We start from the raw sequence: 19,405 nt of genomic DNA, 5'->3' as shown, positions 1-19,405 counted from the left end.
AGGGTGGGAGAGTCCATTTCCATAGCAGGGGAGGACACAGGGCGAGTCCATTGTGTGACCTTGACCTACATTTGAGTTTGTTTCGCCTTCACTTTCACTGTCATTCGACCTTGAGTTATAATTGCTTGTTAGGGTGGGCAAATCCATTTTCGTAGTAGGGGAGGACACAGGGCGAGTCCATTGTGTGACCTTGACCTACATTTGAGTTTGTTTCGCCTTCACTTTCACTGTCATTTGACCTTGAGTTATAATAGCTTGTTAGGGTGGGCGAGTCCATATTCACAGCAGGGGAGGACACAGGGCGAGTCCATTGACCTATATTTGAGTTTGTTTTGATCTACGTTTCTACTTCGTTCGGCTTCTCCGTATCCTTGGCCGTGATTCATCAACTCACTTCCCCGAATCCGTGGTAAGTTTTCCCGACTTTTGACTTCGAATATTATTTTTTACTCCGGATTTTTTTATTCATTTCATTTATTTATTTAGATTATCTTACTTTTTTTTATGCTCTTCATGACCTACTTACCAATCCTGTCTCGTCGTGAACCACAGACCATTTTAATACACCAAGTAAACAAGGAAAAGAGATTTAAGTCTTTTATTTGCCCAAACAAAACCAAACTCCATGTAGCACAAAGCCAGTCTTCCAATGCAGCCCGTTTACTCCACCCCAGGGACAGCACAGTACAGCGCAGCACAGCAACAGCACAGGACAGGACGGCACAGCACCTCCTTTCCAGCAGAGTGGATCTCGTAAAATTTCTCTCTTGTTCCAGCACCATCAGTAATACAGTATATGGTATTCTAGGTGTTCCATGCTCATTCACTGCATCTAGAAAAAGAGACAAAATTTTTATTCGTGTCCTAGCACCGTCAATACAAAATATGTTCTCTTAAGTGCCTCAGACGCCTTCATTGCATCAAAAACATCAAAAAAAACCTCACCTGTGTCCTAGCATCGTCAGTACAAAACTGCACCTCACACGTATTCTTAGCGTACCCTTTTCATGTAATTATACGAGTGATTCTGGGCAAGGACAACAAAAGACACTGAAAAAAAGGGCCCATTGAAAATCACAATCTAAAAACAATATCCACAATTACGATACGTGTCCTGTGCCCCGCCTTACCATCTCTCTTTAGTTTAAGACTCCCAAACACGTCTGCCTTTTTATTCCTTTCACACTGGGGCACTTGTAACACACACACACACACACACACACACACACACACACGTCTGGAGTCAGGAAGCAATACATATCCAGTATGAATTTCTGGAGGGAGATAACAGTACTATAGCTTATAGCAGCACATCAACCAGATATTGCAGACTTCCTATGACACACTCGTTCAAGAGGGAGATTTCAAGACACTTATCTTCCAATTTTAGATAATCACTTTTTTTCAGGGAGTGGCGCCTCGGTGGGATTTTTTTATATGTAAATTTTTGTTTCCCTTGCCTTTACCCGTCTTACATTAGAAACACCACATTGTAATGACAAGTACAGATCTCAATTTCCGCCAAGACACTAAATGAGCGAGGAATGCAGGATGTCAGTGCTTGTGTTCATGAGTGGACAGGGACCAGGAGCCAGCAGTCAAGGGCGTGATCTCATCCTGCAGTATCCGTCGCGTCTCGCAGAGCACTGGCACGTCCGAGTGGAAGAACACCTGCTCTGTGGTGGCAAGAACAGGCGAGAGCAGGACCTATTGAGATGACATCGGCTCCGTCATCTGCTCTCTTCCTCCTCGACACACTATAGGCGTAATTCTGCAACAATTAATAGATTATAGTATGGGAAATATGTGGGCTCTCAAATCTACTCCTTTTCCCTCGACACAGTGGACTCACTCTGCAACTATTACAGTCAGTGAACGCCGATCTTGCGTCGCGACAGCACACGCTGCTCGGGGAGCGCGTTTTACTTATGGCCTTCCATCAAGCATAAAAAACGGACAGGGACAATTGACTTATTGGCATCTCAAGCGCATCTTTCCTCCTCACTCACGGTCACAGCAACAATGACCAGTATTAATTACCAGAGTGAATATTCACTGTGTCTCGTGACGCGTATGTGGCTCTTTTCTCTGGTTGAAACGCATTTTTCTCTTCATTTTTGGGGGTTTGTAGTGATGAGTGCAAGGCAAACAAGTCACGGTGATATCACTCAATGATAGATCTTCGCATGTCGGGCTTGAATGGTGTCAATAGCAAAACATGCGACCTCATGACCTTTCCTCACACACCAAACTTGCCATGACCTCTCCTCACATACACACACACACACACACACACACACATCTGTCATGACCTCTCCACACACACCACACCTGTCACGACCTCTCTATGCCTGCATCTTGAGTGTTTCCTTGTCATTGCTTCAAAGAGCTATACTGTGTAAATATATGTATAGCACTACTTAAGTAAAGCAAGTGTTCCTTGTTGCCTTTCACTCACTTCAAGGTACAGTAAATTTGCAAGGTGAAAGGTCATGATATTATGAAATGATCACTCTGTCTGGTCACTCTACTAAGAACCATATTCTGAAACACTTCTCCACTGCACCTCCACTATTTTCAAAAGGCTCTAGTTGAAGTGGCACAGGTTTTTTATGTATCTTTATAATGCCAGTGACAAATTAACAAGATTTTTACATTACTAACAGGAAAAACACCCTTGAAAATTCAGCTGATCATCTCTGTGGCATTGACAGTCATGGTAAGAGAGTGAGGTGTTTCTGAATTTAGACATATGACAGGACACTCACAGCTGAAGAACCAAACACCACCAAGGGTGATGTCCTGCCCTGGAGCTACATGGACTAAGAAACTGATCTGATGGCTGGGTGAACTGGCCATAAGAGGCTTTCATCAGTGACTGGCTCTCTCTCAGGACTCTCACAGACGCAAAGTCCAACACCTTACTGATGAGACCAAAATGACCACCAATACAAGGTTTGAGTGGGTAATGGTCAGCCTTCAATGTTCTGACACTACACAACCACCTGTGTGTAATCCTTCTAATGCTGACACACCTTTCCTTAATCTTGGATGTCTCTGAGATACTTCCTTTTGTTTTAACAGTCACATCTGGACATTACTGTATTTAGACATTAAAAAAAAATCCATTCTTTTAACATGTTTTCTTTCTTGTAGGTGTTTTTAAAATGAGAGCAGGAGTACCTTATCTTCTCTGCTGGGTGCCAAAGGGTTAAGAGAGTGGTGTGAATGAGTGTGAATGTGAAAGTGCAGTGAAAAATTGAAGTAATGCTGGAACTAATTCTCTCCTCACTTTGGTGCCACAGATCAGTGCCAGGGCAGAAGACCTACAGCAGAGAATCACATCCCCAGTGTCCAATATGCAGGACACAACACCTGACTTATACCAGGTATCTGTTTACCTGCCTTGCACGTGCTGGAACTGACCATTTAGAGCCACTGTTTCCTCACTTTGATGCCACAGATGAGTTCCACGGCAGACCTAAAACTGAATCACCTCCCATCTGCCCAATATGCAGGATATAACATCTGCTTTATACCTGGTACCTAATGATTGCTAGATAACAGAGGCAAAGGAATGAGACTTACCCACCCATATTGCCCTGCCTGCATCAAGCTCAAGATCTTTCAGTTAAGCATTACATTGCAGATATTACAAGAGAGGCACCAGCAAGCTTATGAACTAGTTTGCTGACTGCAGTGCTATCTGGCAACAAATATATAACACATCTAAATTAATAACACCAAGGATAAGTAACACACCTGATATTGTTTTGTTCTTGTATATAAAAACAGTAACAACAATCACATTCTGTACAAGTTAATTATATTTACAATACAATTTGTTATTTACTTTCACATTGACAGAGAATTATACAATGTTGCATCATGGACAATAATGCTTCTTATAAACGGCCACTGGCTTAGTTTCTGACACTCTACATTCAACTTGACAATTCAGGAAAACAACAGCAGCACACTTACTAAGGAGCCATGCAGGATGACAGGACAGCAGGATGGCAGGACAGCATAATGGCAGGCTGACTCTCACCGGATGGAAACCTGTAAACTGGAGGCCGCCTCTTGTTCAATCTTCCTGTGCACGTCATTGACTTCCTCCTGCGTCAACACTCGCTCCATGTGTCGGTACACGATGCGGTAGCAGTGGGAGGTGAGCTGCTTCTTGGGATGGGTGAAGCTGTCCACCAAATTGACCTGTACAACACAAAAATACACTTCACTGAGAAAAAAAGTGTGAATGATGTGTGCGAGAGTGAGGTTCCTTGGCCCTTAAGTCATCTTGTGTGAGACTGCCAGCCATAGGTAGATAGAAAGACAGAAAAAAATCAATAAAAATAAGGAAATAGATAAACAGTAGATGATGCAGAGGCTCTATGTGGTCATAAGATTTTTCAATCCAAACAATTTTTCCCTTTCATCTAATCTCACCATCAAAAATTACTGATAATCTTCTAATGATGATCCCTTAATGCTACCTAACACTTGCATGTAACAAGCAGCTTCAAACACAGCAAAAAACTAGAGCATTGCAGCATTACTTGCTCCACCAGACTGCTGCCAACTGAACTTAACTAGCATTAGTGTCAAAGAATGGGGGAAAACAGCACTGCAACATTATCTGCTCACAGAGCTTAAATATGGGGCAAAAAATAGCACTGCAACACTACCTGCTCCACCAGACTGCCGCCAACTGAGCGTACAAGATCATAGAAGTCTGCTGACTCATACTGCTGATCCTTGGGGAGCCAGAAGCTGATGTCATTGATGCATGGGTTGTATTTGCTCACCGCCTGACAAAGAAAACATGACAATAAGATATGTAACAGTGTCAAGGGGATACTAGTGCATAACAAACAGTAATGTATCTTTAGGTTTTAGGTAGGTGGTCTGATATAGTGTACTTGGAAAGACAATGAAGTAGATTAGAAGTATTTACCTACATATACCAGGCCAGCACACAGTAATGTATCTCTAAGTTCTAAGTATGATGTTTGATACAGTGTGCTCAGAAAGACGATGGAGCAAATAAGAAGCATAAAAAGATAATGATAAATTAATATGCAAAAACCCGTTTTGTCTCTAATAGAAGTCTTTAAGTGGTATAGGGAATATAGCAAGGGTAACATAAGCAATGGTCTTCAGGATCAGTAATCAAGATGGGACAAGAAATGATGAGTTGAAGCTTGATAAATTTAAATTTAAGAGATGAGAAGGAACTGGTTCTCAAATAGAGTGGTGGATGAATGTAACAGACTCAGTAATCAGGCTGTTAGTGTCAAAGTTTTTGAAAGAGTAGACGCATTCATGGATGAGGATGATAAATGGAAATAGGTAGGCATGTTTCATACAGAGATGCCACATGTAAGCCTGATGGCTTCTTTCCCTTAATTTTTATGTTCTTAAGTTAACAGAAGATAAACTCACCTTGTATGTGACCGGAGTGGCCGGGTCATCAAACCGGAACTGGGACAGGAAGCCCAAGTCAGTGGACCAGAAGAGCCTGATGTCTGGGATGCCATACAGCTTCATGGCCCAGCGCTCCAGGCCCAATCCAAAGGCCCAACCTATTTTGTCCTGCACTCCAGCTGAAATAACACACTTAAATTATTCAACCAGAATCATAACTTAAAATCATCAATAGTTACTCTTAACTTAAGTAAGAGAAACACCTCAACACTTCAATCTGATCTTAAACAGCCTCAGAACCTAACATAACCAATAATTACTCTCCCCTCCAAATAGAAGATCACCTAAGCACTTCCACTTCATTTCAAACAGCCTCAAAACTTTACATGATCAATAGCCACTCTCCACTCCAGCTACAAGAACACTTCAACACTTAAACTTCATCTCAAACTGCCTCAGACCCTAACATAACCAACAGTTACTCTCCACTCCAGATAGAAGATCACCTCAACACTTCAACTTTACCTCAAACAGCCTCAAAAATTAAACAATCAATATTACTCTCCATTCTGGCTATAGGAACACATCCACCCAGTGTTCAGTTCACCCCAATACCTCAACTGTATCCTTCACATCACCTGGTAAAGCACACTTGCCTTTTAACCATCATGCCTTTCCGACCACAGCACACAGCAATAAGTTAAAACAATCACCATTGGCAAGGATCTCCTGCTCCATGATGCCACAGCCGAGCAGCTCCACCCATTCCCCGTTAATCTGCACCTCCAGCTCCCAAGACGGGTGAGTAAAGGGGAAGTAAGCGTCCACCCATCGCACCTCAGTGTCTTGGCCGAACAGAGAGGTGGCCAGGCCCAGTAGACATCCTTTCAGCTCTGCCTCCATCCTGCGGGCAGCCTCTGCACTGTGCACTCCCTGGTGGTCTTCGGTGCGCTCTCCATTCTCAAACAAGTGGTAGGCATCCATGTTCTGATGTGTCCCGTAAAGCTGCAAATAAGATGTGAGCTTTGAATGTTAAGCAGAAATTATTGTTTTATCAGAGTTAAAAGTATGTAGTATTATTGGGGATACAACAAGGGTGACAGAAGCAAAATTCTCAATCAGTAATCAAGACATGAAATAATGGATTCAAGCTTGACAAATTTAAATTTTAAAAATGGGATAGGAAGGAACTGTTTGTTAAATAGGTAGGTGAAAGGAACACTGTCAGGCCATTAGTGCTGAGTCATTAAGTAACTTTGAAAGATTAGACAAATTTATAAACAAGGATGATAGGTGGAAATCTGTACATATGTTGCATTCAGGGACTGCCACACATAGGCCTGATAGCTCCTTGCAGCTTCCCTTACATCCCTAAGTTTTTTATGCTCTTCAGTGTAAAGGATATGCCACAGAAGAATAAATGCGATCACTTGAAGAGCTTCAGTCTACTTTCATCATGTACCTCTAGTGCTAACATACAATGACAAAATATCTATACAGGAGAAGAATAAATGGGGTATGGGAGAAAATGGCTTTCAGTAAAGTAAACTAAGCCTTGCCTGTTCCCAGTGGACCAGCAGCTGTCAATGATGAGATGGATATGGTAGGTAGATTTTACAAAGGAACTGCCATGTGTAGGTCCACTGGCTCCTTGCAGCTTCTCTTATTTTCTTGTGTTTTCATGATAAAGATAATGATACTGATATTGATGATACCAATGATGATGATTTTCAATAACACCCCCAACACTTCAACTTCACCCCAAACAGCCTCAGAGTCTAACAAAATCAATAGTTACTCTCCACTCCAGCTCAGATAACACATCAACACTTTCATTTTAGGCCAAACAACCTCAAGACATCTATTGTTTACCTCCTTCAGTGTGCAGAGTCTGACACCCTCCAGCTGGTGGAACACAGGGTAGTGTGAGGCGTCAATGTCATCACGGCGGTACACGTCTCCAATCACCAGGAAGTTGTCAAACCCCATGCTAATCAGCTCACTCTGCCAAACAGAACAACACTGCATCACCACCACTCACAGACTCAGGGACACCACACTCTGCACTCAGGAACCCAGAGACACCACACTTTGCACTCAGGGACTCAGGGACACCACACTCTGCACTCGGACTCAGGGACACCACACTCTGCATTCAGGGACTTGGTGACAACACACTCTGCACTCAGGGACTCAGCACAGATAATTAGATGTTACTTCAAGCTCACGGCATTTCTACATAATTGTGATACACATCTTTTATGTATGTTCAGTTAATTATTTATAGTAAACTTTTATACAAACAATATTTGAACATCTGTATTTCTAAATGATCAGATATGAGGATGACCATCAAACACGGGGGAATAAATGTTGACTATTTAAACTAAAAAAAAAAAGAAAAAGTAGAGACTTCAATGGTATGTAATATTAAGAACTATCACCCTAAACATCTTGCACTGCACTGTTACACTACCAAGATTCAGCTCTAACCTGGTGTGCACTGGTATGGGCTCGAAGAAGGTGAGTTTCATTGATGTAAAAGTTGTCTGACTTCTTCCTGCTGACATGGTCTTTGGGGATGAGCAAAGAGTCAAAATTCTGGTGAGTTGTGACCACAGGGTGCAGCTGACTGTGCACCGAGAAGAGCGGGTTGCCGCGCGGCGACAGGTACTGGCGGTACATGTGCTGAGTGACGCGCTGGGCCACATGCCTCAAGGGGTGGTGGGGCTGCAGGTGCAGGTCCCGGCCAATGTGAGACAACAAGTGAGGTGTGACATTGGTCATGTGGTCACCGGTGTATTCCCTGCCAAGCACTTCAACCTGAAGGCGAGTGAACTGCTATCCATCTATCTAGTATGCACCAGGCCAGCAAAGCACACAGGCTGGCCCAGATGAAGTACCACACACTCATGCACACCACTCACACTCTTAGCCCCATTGACTCCTGGTGGAAAGAGACACTCTTTACACCCCTAGAGTTTAGGTAAAGAGTGAACTTAAAGGCAATACTAACAATATTAGATGAATCCTTTCATTGTAACTATACCAAATCAGATTCCTTTTATTAAGAAAAGAGTTTATCACTTGAAATACAAAGTAGAGGATTTCGAGTGCCCTTACATGTTACCAGCAAGAGAAAAAAAGATAAAACATTCAAAACTAAATTTCTGTAAGCTTTACTTATCCTTAACAGCACAAAGAATTAAAAGCCAAAATGCCTCACCTTAGTGCCATTGACGGAGGCTGCCTTGGTGGACAAGAGTCTGGTGATCTGGGAGAGCCTACACCCAGGCAGGATCCTGGGACACACCACCACCATCCTGCTGCCTTGCCTCACCTCACCTCTCTCTTACGGCTCTGATGATGAAGATCTTTACAGGAACTGAACTTGTCTACTCTGGCATAAAGATCAAGGAAGGGCAGGATAGAAGCATTGCAGACAGAATGTGGTGGCCTCAATCCGTCACTAGTGTACACTGCCTCAGGGGGTTTGCTGCACCTCACCTGGCAAGCTTCCCAGGCCCAGAACAACCAAGGAAGGGATCCAGAGAAACCACACACCCCTGACACACCAAACATATAATGATTGAAAAGCAGAAAAGTAGCAAAGTAGTATCAGGACCAGAAGATGTACATAAATCTTAGATGGAAGCATTCATTGATGAGTATATCCACAAGGTGACAGGGTTTTTGAGTAAGGCCTGCTTTGTGAAAGATACAAGTGAATTAGGTAACAAACTCAAGACTAAGGAAACTAATCTATTAATTTTGGGACTGATTATTTCAGGGTAAATCATGATGCCTTTTAAAATCATGATCTACACAATGAAGGGACCACTGTGAAAGTAGAGAACAGCACCTGTCTCAACCTAACCTAATCCTCGGATGAAAATCCTTATGTCATTTCAATATTACCCATAATTCTAAATGGACACACATCCAACACTGAAACATCGTTGTGCGACTCTAGTTGGCATCATACATGAGAAATTTGAAGCTGATAACCTTTCTTTTACTATGAAATGTCATCTAGTATTTAATCTGAACATATCTCGTTTTCTATTCAGGTAGATTACTAAGACATCTATCTATGCACGTACCAGTGTGGGATTATCGCTCTGGTATACATATAGACGTCTCTGTAATCTAACCTCAACAGAAAACAAGTTACCTGCCCCAGCCGGTCAGAAAATTCCCAGAGCACGGGGAAAGGCGACTCAATAACACGAATTATGAAGAAACATACATTATACTAGCAAGATTGACTATGATGCGGTCTTCAGGAAACTGGTCATTAACTACAACTGGACACCTGAATGGATGATAAATATTAACATTTCAATAATATAATGAAAACTTACAGCCTTACCTGCTTGTAGGCGCGGAAGAGGGGGCAGCGAGTTTGTCGTTCTAACGGGACTGTGTTTACATTTCATTATTCACAAATAAGTATTCATTATGAGGATTTTTTATAGACAATATTTAATTCTATCTGAAAATTAGCAAAAACTAATTTGGGAAAGGTTTCATCATACATAGTTTTTATGCACCTCTACTACTACTACTACTACTGCTACTACTACTACTACTACTACTACTACTACTACTACTACTACTACTACTACTGCTGCTGCTGCTGCTGCTATTACTACTACTACTACTAACAATAATAATAATAATAATAATAATAATAATAATAATAATAATAATAATAATAATAATAATAATACTTTCCAATTATAATTTCCTATGCACCAGAACACACACATACACACACACACACACACACACACACACACACACATACAGAGAGAGAGAGAGAGAGAGAGAGAGAGAGAGAGAGAGAGAGAGAGAGAGAGAGAGAGAGAGAGAGAGAGAGAGAGAGAGAGAGAGAGAGAGAGAGAGAGATGAATGAATGAATGGAAATATGAATGGATAGATGTGAAGATGGATCAGTGAATAAATACATACATGGATTAATAAACGGATATTTAGATAGATAGATGGACAGATGGACGAATAAACAGATTAATGGATAGAAAGACTAAAGGATGGACGGATGAATGGATGGATAAAGACAGACAGATAGATAGATATAGATACGTAAATTGATAGATAGGTAGATAGGTAGATAAGTAGATGGATACAGAGATATATAGAGATAGATAGACAGTGATGGAGATAGCAAGAGAGGGGGATCTGAGGAGGTGATACAAGAAATACTGGTTAAAAGTATTTGGCGGTGCAGGAGAAGGAGGTGGTGGTGGTGATGGTGGTGGTGGTGGTGGTGGTGGGGAGAGGGAGAGGGAAGGTAGAGAGAAGAAGAGGGTGATTAAAGGGAGAGAGGAGGAAGAGAGAGGAGTGCCAGAGGGAAAAAGAGAGGAGAGGAGGAATCGGAAGAGGTAATAGCAGAAATATTAGTTTAGAAAGTAATGGGATGAAAGAGAAGGTAGAGGTGGTGGTGGTGGTGGTGGTAGTGGTAGTGATGGTGGTGGAGCTGGGATAGGGAGACAACAACAACAACAACAACAACAACAATAATGATAAGCAAATCAAGACAATAACACGAAATAAATAAACAAACTAAACAAAAATCACACAAATATAGCCAAACAGAGAGAGAGAGAGAGAGAAAGAGAGAGAGAGAGAGAGAGAGAGAGAGAGAGAGAGAGAGAGAGAGAGAGAGAGAGAGAGAGAGAGAGGGGGAGGGAGGGAGAAAGGAGGCGAGTGTTGCGAAAGTGAACATTTGGAGTAGGGTGACCCAAATGTCTCTAAGTGCAGACTGACCGCCGCGTGCACCAGCTTGATATATTATCGGTCTAAGCACACCACTACAACGCTCTCTCTCTCTCTCTCTCTCTCTCTCTCTCTCTCTCTCTCTCTCTCTCTCTCTCTCTCTCTCTCTCTCTCTCTCACACACACACACACGACATGGTGTTATGAGGGACTAGAATACTTTGCACAGGAGATATCTAGAGCATGTGCTGTGTCCACAGGAACACGTGATATTGCAGTAAAGATTGTTAGTTACTGGATTAGACAACAATGGAGGACCACAAATGTTAGTCTATTATTGCTCGTATTCGGATACACTTAGCTCTCTCACCACGACTGTTTTCAAAGGCCATAAAGATGATTTGCTGGGTTCAAAAGAGTGTTTCTCCCGCTAATAATAAAAATCCGTATCACTTCAACTTTTGCCTATAGTGAGGGTGCGGTACAGAAGCGTTTCAGAATATGGTCCTGTCACGTGTTAGCGTCTGTGGCGCATGAATGCTCCTGGCCTGAAGACTTTTGCCTGGCTCAAAGAGGTCAGATCCGTTTTTACTTTTTTTTTTTTTTATGTAAGAGGGCCTCTGGCAAAGAGCAACAGAATGGCAGAAATAAGAGGCCCACTAAAGGTCCCATTCCCTAAAGAGTAGAGGCAAAAGGATTATCCAAAATTAGAGGAGAACAATATCAATTGATATGTCAAACAAGTGTGGTTCGTCAAATTTTCAGGAATGTGGCTGTGTCAGGTGGTGCCTTGCCCTGTGTGGCTGAAAAGCGTTGTGGAACAAAGGTTTAAAGATCACTGGGTCTTTCATTGGAGCAGCAGTGTCAGGATGGTGCGTGCATGCAGTACATGAATGATCCTCAAGTCTTTATTTGATAAGGAAGGTGGCTGGCTTAACCAAACTAAGACAAAATCAAGAATGAACTTCGCTTAATTCAAAAGAAATAACAGCAGATTGCCAGTGACATGAAGAGGGTACCAGAATGTCCCTAAAGAAAAAAAATAGCGAATAAGATGCTAAATTATTATATGAATAGCATGCTGTGTTGGTGTACAATGAGCCAGTCCAGGCACCGACATATTCCAGAGCTCCCCTGGATAAGACCAGATGGGAAAATTTTTGTTCACTAATTCCGTCTATTAGTATAAATATATTAAATAATTTTGTATGTTTCTTGACCGCAGAGTCCAGGATATTTTAAATAAATTGAAAGGCAATATGTATCTGTAAGTCATCAAATACTGGTGAGGAAGGTTGTGTTTGTGTAGACTGATGTGAAATAGTGCTCCACATTTCTTATGAGGTCTGACCAATGAACTGAATAAGAATCACACACACACACACACACAGAGAGAGAGAGAGAGAGAGAGAGAGAGAGAGAGAGAGAGAGAGAGAGAGAGAGAGAGAGTGTTCAACCAGGCTCTTCGTGAGACTGTTTATTACATGTGCATTTGTTACCTGGCTGCTCCTCTGTTCTCATCATCCACTGCTATGTGTTGATTTTCTGTCCATTTTTCCCATTAATCTCCAAGCAAAGCTCCACGATGCCCTGGCAGAGCGTAACGACACATTAAAAAATAGGTAAGGGTGTCACAATTGTAACGTGAAGTGCAGGGCTGAGGGCAGCGTGACGGGCGGCATGCGACAGCAGGACAGCCGCTCCAGTTTGGAGTGTGCTATTGATGAGAGAGGAGGTGTGAGAGGGCAGTTGCAAGCGACTCTCCCTCACTGTCGCGATGCTCGGCGTGAGTAGTGCCTGACTGCCGCCTGGCCGATGCCCAAGGGCTGGCCACCATCGTTTTTTAGTGAGAGTTGAAGAAAAGTTCCTGCGGTATTAATCTATGACACTTCAATGTTACCTTCTGCTTCATTAGTAAGCAGAAGGGTGGCACCCACACAGAGCCTCTCAGCAGTGGTCTTGCAAGGCAATAGCTTCTTGGTAGCAGCAATGTGGAGTGGGGAACATTACATTAAAAGAGGAAAGTTTCCTTTTCAGTTTTATTTTTTTCGGAAATGAAGTGAGAAAGCCAGTTTATCCTGAACGTGCCTGCTGGCCTCAGGCTTGGGACTTCATGCGCCTTATCGCGCTCGACGCCACTTGAGCGAACCATGCTACTATACGCACACAGTACTCAAATATTGACGCCCTGAGTTATTTGTCTTGGAGGAAGTAAAGTGAGCAGTTTACTGCGTCCTGAAGAAATACATCATAATATTTAAACCAGATAATTAAACATATACGTTACTCCATGTTCATCAGGTGCCACTTCTCTTTTGTTCAGTCTTTACTGGCGGCAACAATTTTTCACAGAAAATACCAAGTATAGACTGCCAACATTCATAATTTTTTTTTTTAATCGCCAATAACGCCGGTAGGCACTTCTTTAGCATTAATCCTTCTGTTTCGGGACTTGCATGTTCATCCCTTTCTACTCTAGAAACTTAGATGGTCGGCCCCATGGCGGCACATGCAGGATATTTTAAGAGACGCCTTCACGGAGACTCTCGCCTTGCCACAGAGCGCCTTGATACAATTGTCACCGAAGAAAGGAATGATAAGAAGCAAGACAAAAGTGTGTTAGAATGCACAATCCTTCAGTTCAGTCGACAATAATTATGTGAAGACAGAGGTGGAATGCTGCACTGGCCTTGTGAAAGAGGTGACATTATTACTGGATGTTCATGAGAGGCAGGTGTGCGTTGAATGGAGCTCTCGGCCTCGTGTAGATGTGACAGCCTTTTTGCAGCGCCCTTGTTTTGATGTGTTTGCGTCTTGTTATTCCATTTCCTGAGAGTTTCTTTGTGGTTAGTAATGCCTCATCATATCCAGTCCTCACGCCTCTCCTAGAAAGTTTAGAAATATCACACTCTATATTATTATGGTCAATATTATTATGATCAAACACTAATGCGTATTTTATGTCGTCCGAGGGAGAAAATCAGAAACAAGCAGAGAATTCCAGTTTGCCAGTATGCCTGAGTGAGAAGCACTAGTATCAAAAACAGGCAAATTGCAAAGCTTACCAGTTTGCCTGAGTGAATAACATTGACAACAGCAACAGACAGAGAATTCCAGAGCTGGCCAGTTTGCCTGAGTGAGTGGGACTGATCTTAGGGGAAAGCAGAAAATTGCACAGCCTGCGAGTTTGTCTGAGTGAGTTATGTGTGCAGTATTGTGTGAAGAGTAGCAGTGTGGTGAGGGACGATGGTGATAAAGGAGATATGCGGTGCAGTTTTGTTAGTGTTGTGCTTGGTTAGGAAGGGTGTCAGTAGAGAAGAGGCATGTTAAAGTTACGAGTGTTGGCAAAGAGGGGTATATATTAATGTATCTTAGGTGATGTGCTGAGGGAGGGTGAGGGTAAGAGGTGTGTTTTGCCGTATAGTGGAGGTGATGGTGAGGAATTGGGGAGGGGGAAGGTAAGAAGGGGAATGTATGGCTCAGTACTGTGTGGCTGTGGCGAGGAATGTTGGGGAGCTCACACACATATCATAACCATCCATCTTATCGATTCGTGACTTATATTTCTTTGCATTTTAACATTTATCAACTCTCTCTCTCTCTCACTCTCTCTCTCTCTCTCTCTCTCTCTCTCTCTCTCTCTCTCTCTCTCTCTCTCTCTGAAGTGTCGAACAGTTTTTCTCGTCTTTTCCTTCTTATTCCAATGTCTCTCTTCATTCAACATTCATGACAGAATACTTCATTATTCACAACACAATATTATATACTATTCTGCATTGTTTATTTTTTGTTTATTTATTTATTTATTTATTACAATGTTAATGTATTTTTTTACTTTATTTTATTTTATTTATTTATTTATTTTATTTTATTGATTTATTTATTTTTATTTATTTATTTATTTATTTATTTTTATTTTATTTTATTTTTTTTTTTTTTTTTTTGCGCATATATGGCGTCTAGTCAAGACAAAGGGCATTCATGGGCGTGTGGACGCCAGGGTCAGCTGGGGATAAGCGTGTGCGGTAGGAGACGAGGGCGGTGGCGGAGCGGAAGCAGAGTGCCTGTGTCCTCCAGTGAGGGCGGGGATGGGGGAGAGACTCGGGCAGGATGGACTGACTGCATAGTGCGTTGTCGTGTTCTCGTCTCCCCGCCTTTAATTACACCATAATCAATTAGGATTAGAGGACTGTATTTACAAACATTTGAGCGTCTCGTGTACTTTTAAAAGACTTGTTAACGCTATCCAGGTTTTCGAAGAGGTCTTCATGATTCTGGTGATAGTTTGATAAAGACATCTTGAGTACTTTTAAAGTTACTATTGTTTCCGAAGATGTCGTCACAATCTTGGGGATAGTTAAATAAGATAAACTCAGTAATCAGGTTGTTAGTAATTAAGGAACATTAAAAGAAGATCAGATAAATTTATTGGATGAGGATGACAGGTTGAAATAGATAGGTAAGTTTCATGCAAGATTTGCCGCTTGGAGGCCCGACGGCCTCTTGTGGCTTCCCTACAAAGGAAAGACAAACATAGGTAAGATTAATATGAGATGGGTTACAAGCAAAGTTGAAGGAAAGGCTGAGAGTTGAGTTAAGGGAAGGATAGAAGCGATGAGGGGATGAGGTATACTGGGCATGTCAATGACACTGAACAGCACTCTTTGCCCACAGGTGAGGTGTCTGGTGGTAGTGGTGGCGGCAGCGGTGCGGTGTGCGGGGTTGGAAGATGAACCTAGGATCGGTGGGTTAATCCCCAAGCCGGTGAGTCGCAAGGGAAAACAGATTTAGGCAGTCTAGTTAACAGCCTTTTTTAATGGAATGGGTAGGAGATAAGGAACTTGGTGGTGAGAGGGGATAAATCTTCCACTTACCTTGCTTCTTGCTCTTGTAGTTATCATTGTCGTTGTCGTTGTCGTCGGCTTTGTTGTTGCTGCTGCTGCTGTTGTTGTTGTTGTTGTTGTTGTTGTTGTTGTTGTTTCTCTTTTTTTTCTTCTTCTTTTTCTTCTTCTTCTTCTTCTTCTTTCTTCTTCTTCTTCTTCTTCTTCTTCTTCTTCTTCTTCTTCTTAGGATGATGGTAACTGTGGTAGTGAAGGTAATGATATAGTTCTGGCAATGTTAAAGTTAATGGAAGTGTTTTGTTGTTGTTGTTGTTGTTGTTGTTGTTGTTGTTGCTGCTGCTGCTGCTGCTACAATGGCAATAATAATGAATATAATGATAATAATAGTAATGGCAATTATAACGATATTAATGACAACAATATTACTACTACTACTACTACTACTACTACTGATAAAAGTAGTAATAATGCTGCTGGTGTAGCTTGACCTACAGGGTCTTTCACCGGCAGGTTCTGACTGGGGGCTTCTTTGGAGGCCCACCAGTGGAGGCCGTTGCTGCCGAGCCTGACTCTGTACATGAAGACCAAGTGAGTGTGGCCACTGTTCATAATAATAATGATAATGATAATAATAATAATAATAATAATAATAATAATAATAATAATAATAATAATAATAATACGTTACATGGTTGTGGATGGGTGGGGTTTGAGTGGGTGGATGGATGGATGAATTTGGTTGAGTGGTTGAGTGAATGGTAGATGGATAGGTTGGTGAACGTTATATCAGTGTGTCTGTATCTACATGTTACCTTCAGCAAGCCTGTGGTAAAAACGTTTGAGTCAAGACACATTTTGGGGCCCCAGTGGTTTGGGTATCAAACATCCTGAGTACCAAACATCATGAAGCTTTCTGGGACTCAGGCCGAATCTGTCTTGGGGATCATCTGACCTGAGGCCTGTATGACCTGAATGTCATCCATCTCAGTACCAAGTGCCTGTAAACCTCTTTCATCGCCAGGTTCTGACTGGAGGCAAACCGACGGAGACCATTGTTGTTCAACCTGACCCTGTAGAGGAAGCTGAAGCGAGTGTGATCGATGTCAGCCGTCTGCACGGAATAAACCCCATCGATGCTGACAGCGGAGCGGCTGGTGGCGTGGCGGCCAGTGGAGGCAGGGATGCGAGCCTCTTCGGTCCAGTGTCTTCGCCGTTCTTCTTCATGTGCCAGTACCCGCAGACGGGAGAACCTTCAAGTCTAGGGGAGGAAGACGTGACGCTGAAGGTTGAGTTTGCTGGCCGGAAGGACCCAAGAGACGGCTACGAGCCACACTCGGTGTACGAAGGTTGGTCCCTGCATCAATACTCGTAGGCATGCAGTGTGATCTCGTGCGATACCTCTGGGGCGGCACAGCATGAGGCCGCTTGCCAACACAATGTTCATGACAGTGCTTATGATCTACCAGCAGAAGTAACAAGACTCTCTTTGGTCCTCTCCTGAACGGCTCTCCTAATCATTTTGTCTCTCTGCAGTGACAATCACCTCCAGCGTGCTGTTTGACGGCTTGCTAGTGACCGGGGTGCACGCCTTCACAAAGAAACTCACCGCCGCTCACCACCTCTCTCTGCCCGCCTCCCTACACGTGAGTGTGTGTGTGATTGTGCGTGTGTGTGTGTAAGGACGCATCCACACGTGCCCGTTGGCACTATTGCAAGTGCCATTAACGTGCTGGGCCACAAGAATGCATCTGAAATGTCCATTCCTGCTGGTTTTCGGATTTGAATTTTGCCTAAAATGAGGACTGACAACCACATGTGCACCTCAGTGTATGTATGGTTTGCCTGAATGTTTGTCTGTTTGTTTGTCTGTCTGCCTGACCCATCACTCCCAGCAGCAACCGCTCTCCTAACCCAGTATCTGCACGGCAGGGCGGAGCACCTGAGGGCTTGGCGTGTGCTGTGCTCCACTCTCACATCTCCAGACGCCCGCGCTCCCACCTCTCCTTCCTGTGGATGGCGCCTCCCTCTGGCACCGGATGCGTCGCCTTCTTGTAAGTTAACTGGTATCTCCTTCGCACAGTTCCATGTGGGTGGGACGGAGGAGAGACGATTGTGAACGGGTGGTGGTGGATGGGCCGTGGGTGAGACAACTATGAGCGGGTGGTAGTGGGTGGGTCATGGGTGAGACAGCTGTGGGAGGGTGGTGGTGGTTGGGGCGTGAGAGAGATAGTTGTAGGGAGGTTGGTGACACTTTACTCTTATCGCAGTAAACTACAACGCCCATTTTACATCTGACATGGAGCTTTTGTTTATATTGTTTCATAGTGCTTGGAGTACATTGATTACATCAATATGTGATTTTGATTCATAATAAGCTCCTTGTTTTAATTAATTTTACAAGAGGATGACTTGAGGCCGTAATAACCTACGATGCGCCGCCCTGGACACTTAGAAGAAGGAGTTACTCTGAGTTCTTTTTTTTTCTTCTTCCTCTGCTTTTCTTCCACGCTCTTCTGATTAAGAGTAGCTGCTTTTTACCGAGCGCGTTCTAAGAAAAGCCCGTGGTTTATCATCCTTGTAAAACAATATTTTTACACACACACGCTTGCCGTCGCGGGAAGATATTGTTTAGGTGAACCTTCAATTCTGAAAGTTTGATTCATGTCCTGTAGCAAACTGAAAACTGAGTCCATGTGAAGACACCATGTGTGTGTGTATGTGTGTGTGCGTGTGTGTGTGTGTGTGTGTGTGTGTGTGTGTAACACATTTCAATACGTTACAGGTCCCAGGGCTCCCTCCAAGGCCAAATACTCTTCAAAGACTTGAAAATCTTGGAGGTGTGCGAAAAAGGTAAGTGTGTGTGTGTGTGTGTGTGTGATTCACCTACGGTCGTCTGCTGGTCACCCAGCCAGCCGTTCCCCTACGGAAAGAGCTCAGAGCTCATAGTGACTGAGACCAATGACACCACACACCGGGACAGCGAGGTCACAACTCCTCGGGTTACATCCCGTACCTACTTGTTGCTGGGTGAACAGGGGCTACACATTAAAAGGCTCGCCCATTTGCCTCGCCGCGCCCGGGATTCGAACCCGGGCCTTCTTGGTTGTGAGCCGAGCGTGCTAACCACTACATTGCGCAGTGTGTGTGTGGTGTGTGTGTGTGTGTGTGTGTGTGTGTGTGTGTGTGTGTGTGTGTGTGTGTGTGTGTGTGTGTGTGTGTTTCGTCAAGACCACAAATAAATGTCTTGATACGTCTCTTTTGAGACAGTTCAAATCGTGGAAAGGAGGAAAAACATAAATAGTAGAGTTATAAAGCTTATCAGTGAAATGGATGGAAGAATGAAGGTACTGGTTAACACTTGCATGAAGGTGGACAGAACAGAGGTGAGAATGAGTAGG

The 19,405-nt window shown here is 43.1% G+C and overlaps 2 protein-coding genes across 7 annotated transcripts in view; one reads left to right on the top strand and one right to left on the bottom strand.

Moving 5' to 3' along the window:
* Positions 1 to 621: 621 nt before the first annotated feature.
* On the bottom strand, positions 622 to 9,857 carry LOC135105988 (phenylalanine--tRNA ligase, mitochondrial-like). 6 transcript variants are annotated; one of them, XR_010271083.1, is made up of 10 exons: positions 9,800 to 9,857; positions 8,654 to 8,827; positions 7,921 to 8,250; positions 7,300 to 7,431; positions 6,141 to 6,432; positions 5,446 to 5,606; positions 4,689 to 4,811; positions 3,985 to 4,215; positions 946 to 1,771; positions 623 to 832 (listed from the first exon to the last, which is right to left on the bottom strand). XR_010271083.1 is itself a non-coding variant. In XM_064014732.1 (8 exons), exons 2-8 carry the CDS (start codon positions 8,747 to 8,749, stop codon positions 4,048 to 4,050), a joined length of 1,302 nt encoding a protein of 433 aa, XP_063870802.1. In that variant the 5' UTR covers positions 8,750 to 8,827; positions 9,800 to 9,857; the 3' UTR covers positions 3,769 to 4,047. The 6 variants fall into 6 exon arrangements, 4 of the variants coding, with proteins under 4 accessions (XP_063870802.1, XP_063870804.1, XP_063870805.1 ...); XR_010271082.1 differs by having other exon boundaries at positions 622 to 1,771; XM_064014732.1 differs by lacking the exons at positions 623 to 832; positions 946 to 1,771 and having other exon boundaries at positions 3,769 to 4,215.
* A 2,966-nt stretch (positions 9,858 to 12,823) lies between these two features.
* LOC135105986 (reelin-like) overlaps positions 12,824 to 19,405 on the top strand; it is a 51,257-nt gene continuing 44,675 nt past the window's right edge. Inside the window, exons 1-7 of the mRNA XM_064014726.1 lie at positions 12,824 to 12,952; positions 15,841 to 15,930; positions 16,518 to 16,595; positions 17,029 to 17,353; positions 17,541 to 17,650; positions 17,937 to 18,058; positions 18,790 to 18,857. Of these exons, the coding sequence (XP_063870796.1) occupies positions 12,944 to 12,952; positions 15,841 to 15,930; positions 16,518 to 16,595; positions 17,029 to 17,353; positions 17,541 to 17,650; positions 17,937 to 18,058; positions 18,790 to 18,857 (802 nt within the window). The 5' untranslated portion in view covers positions 12,824 to 12,943. The remainder of the gene's footprint in view (positions 12,953 to 15,840; positions 15,931 to 16,517; positions 16,596 to 17,028; positions 17,354 to 17,540; positions 17,651 to 17,936; positions 18,059 to 18,789; positions 18,858 to 19,405) is intronic.

The sequence above is a fragment of the Scylla paramamosain genome, chromosome 12 (genome assembly GCF_035594125.1).
Source record: "Scylla paramamosain isolate STU-SP2022 chromosome 12, ASM3559412v1, whole genome shotgun sequence".
Taxonomy (NCBI): domain Eukaryota; kingdom Metazoa; phylum Arthropoda; class Malacostraca; order Decapoda; family Portunidae; genus Scylla; species Scylla paramamosain.
The sequence above is the reverse complement of the archived record's forward strand: the minus strand, read 5'-3'. Positions and strand labels throughout refer to the sequence as shown.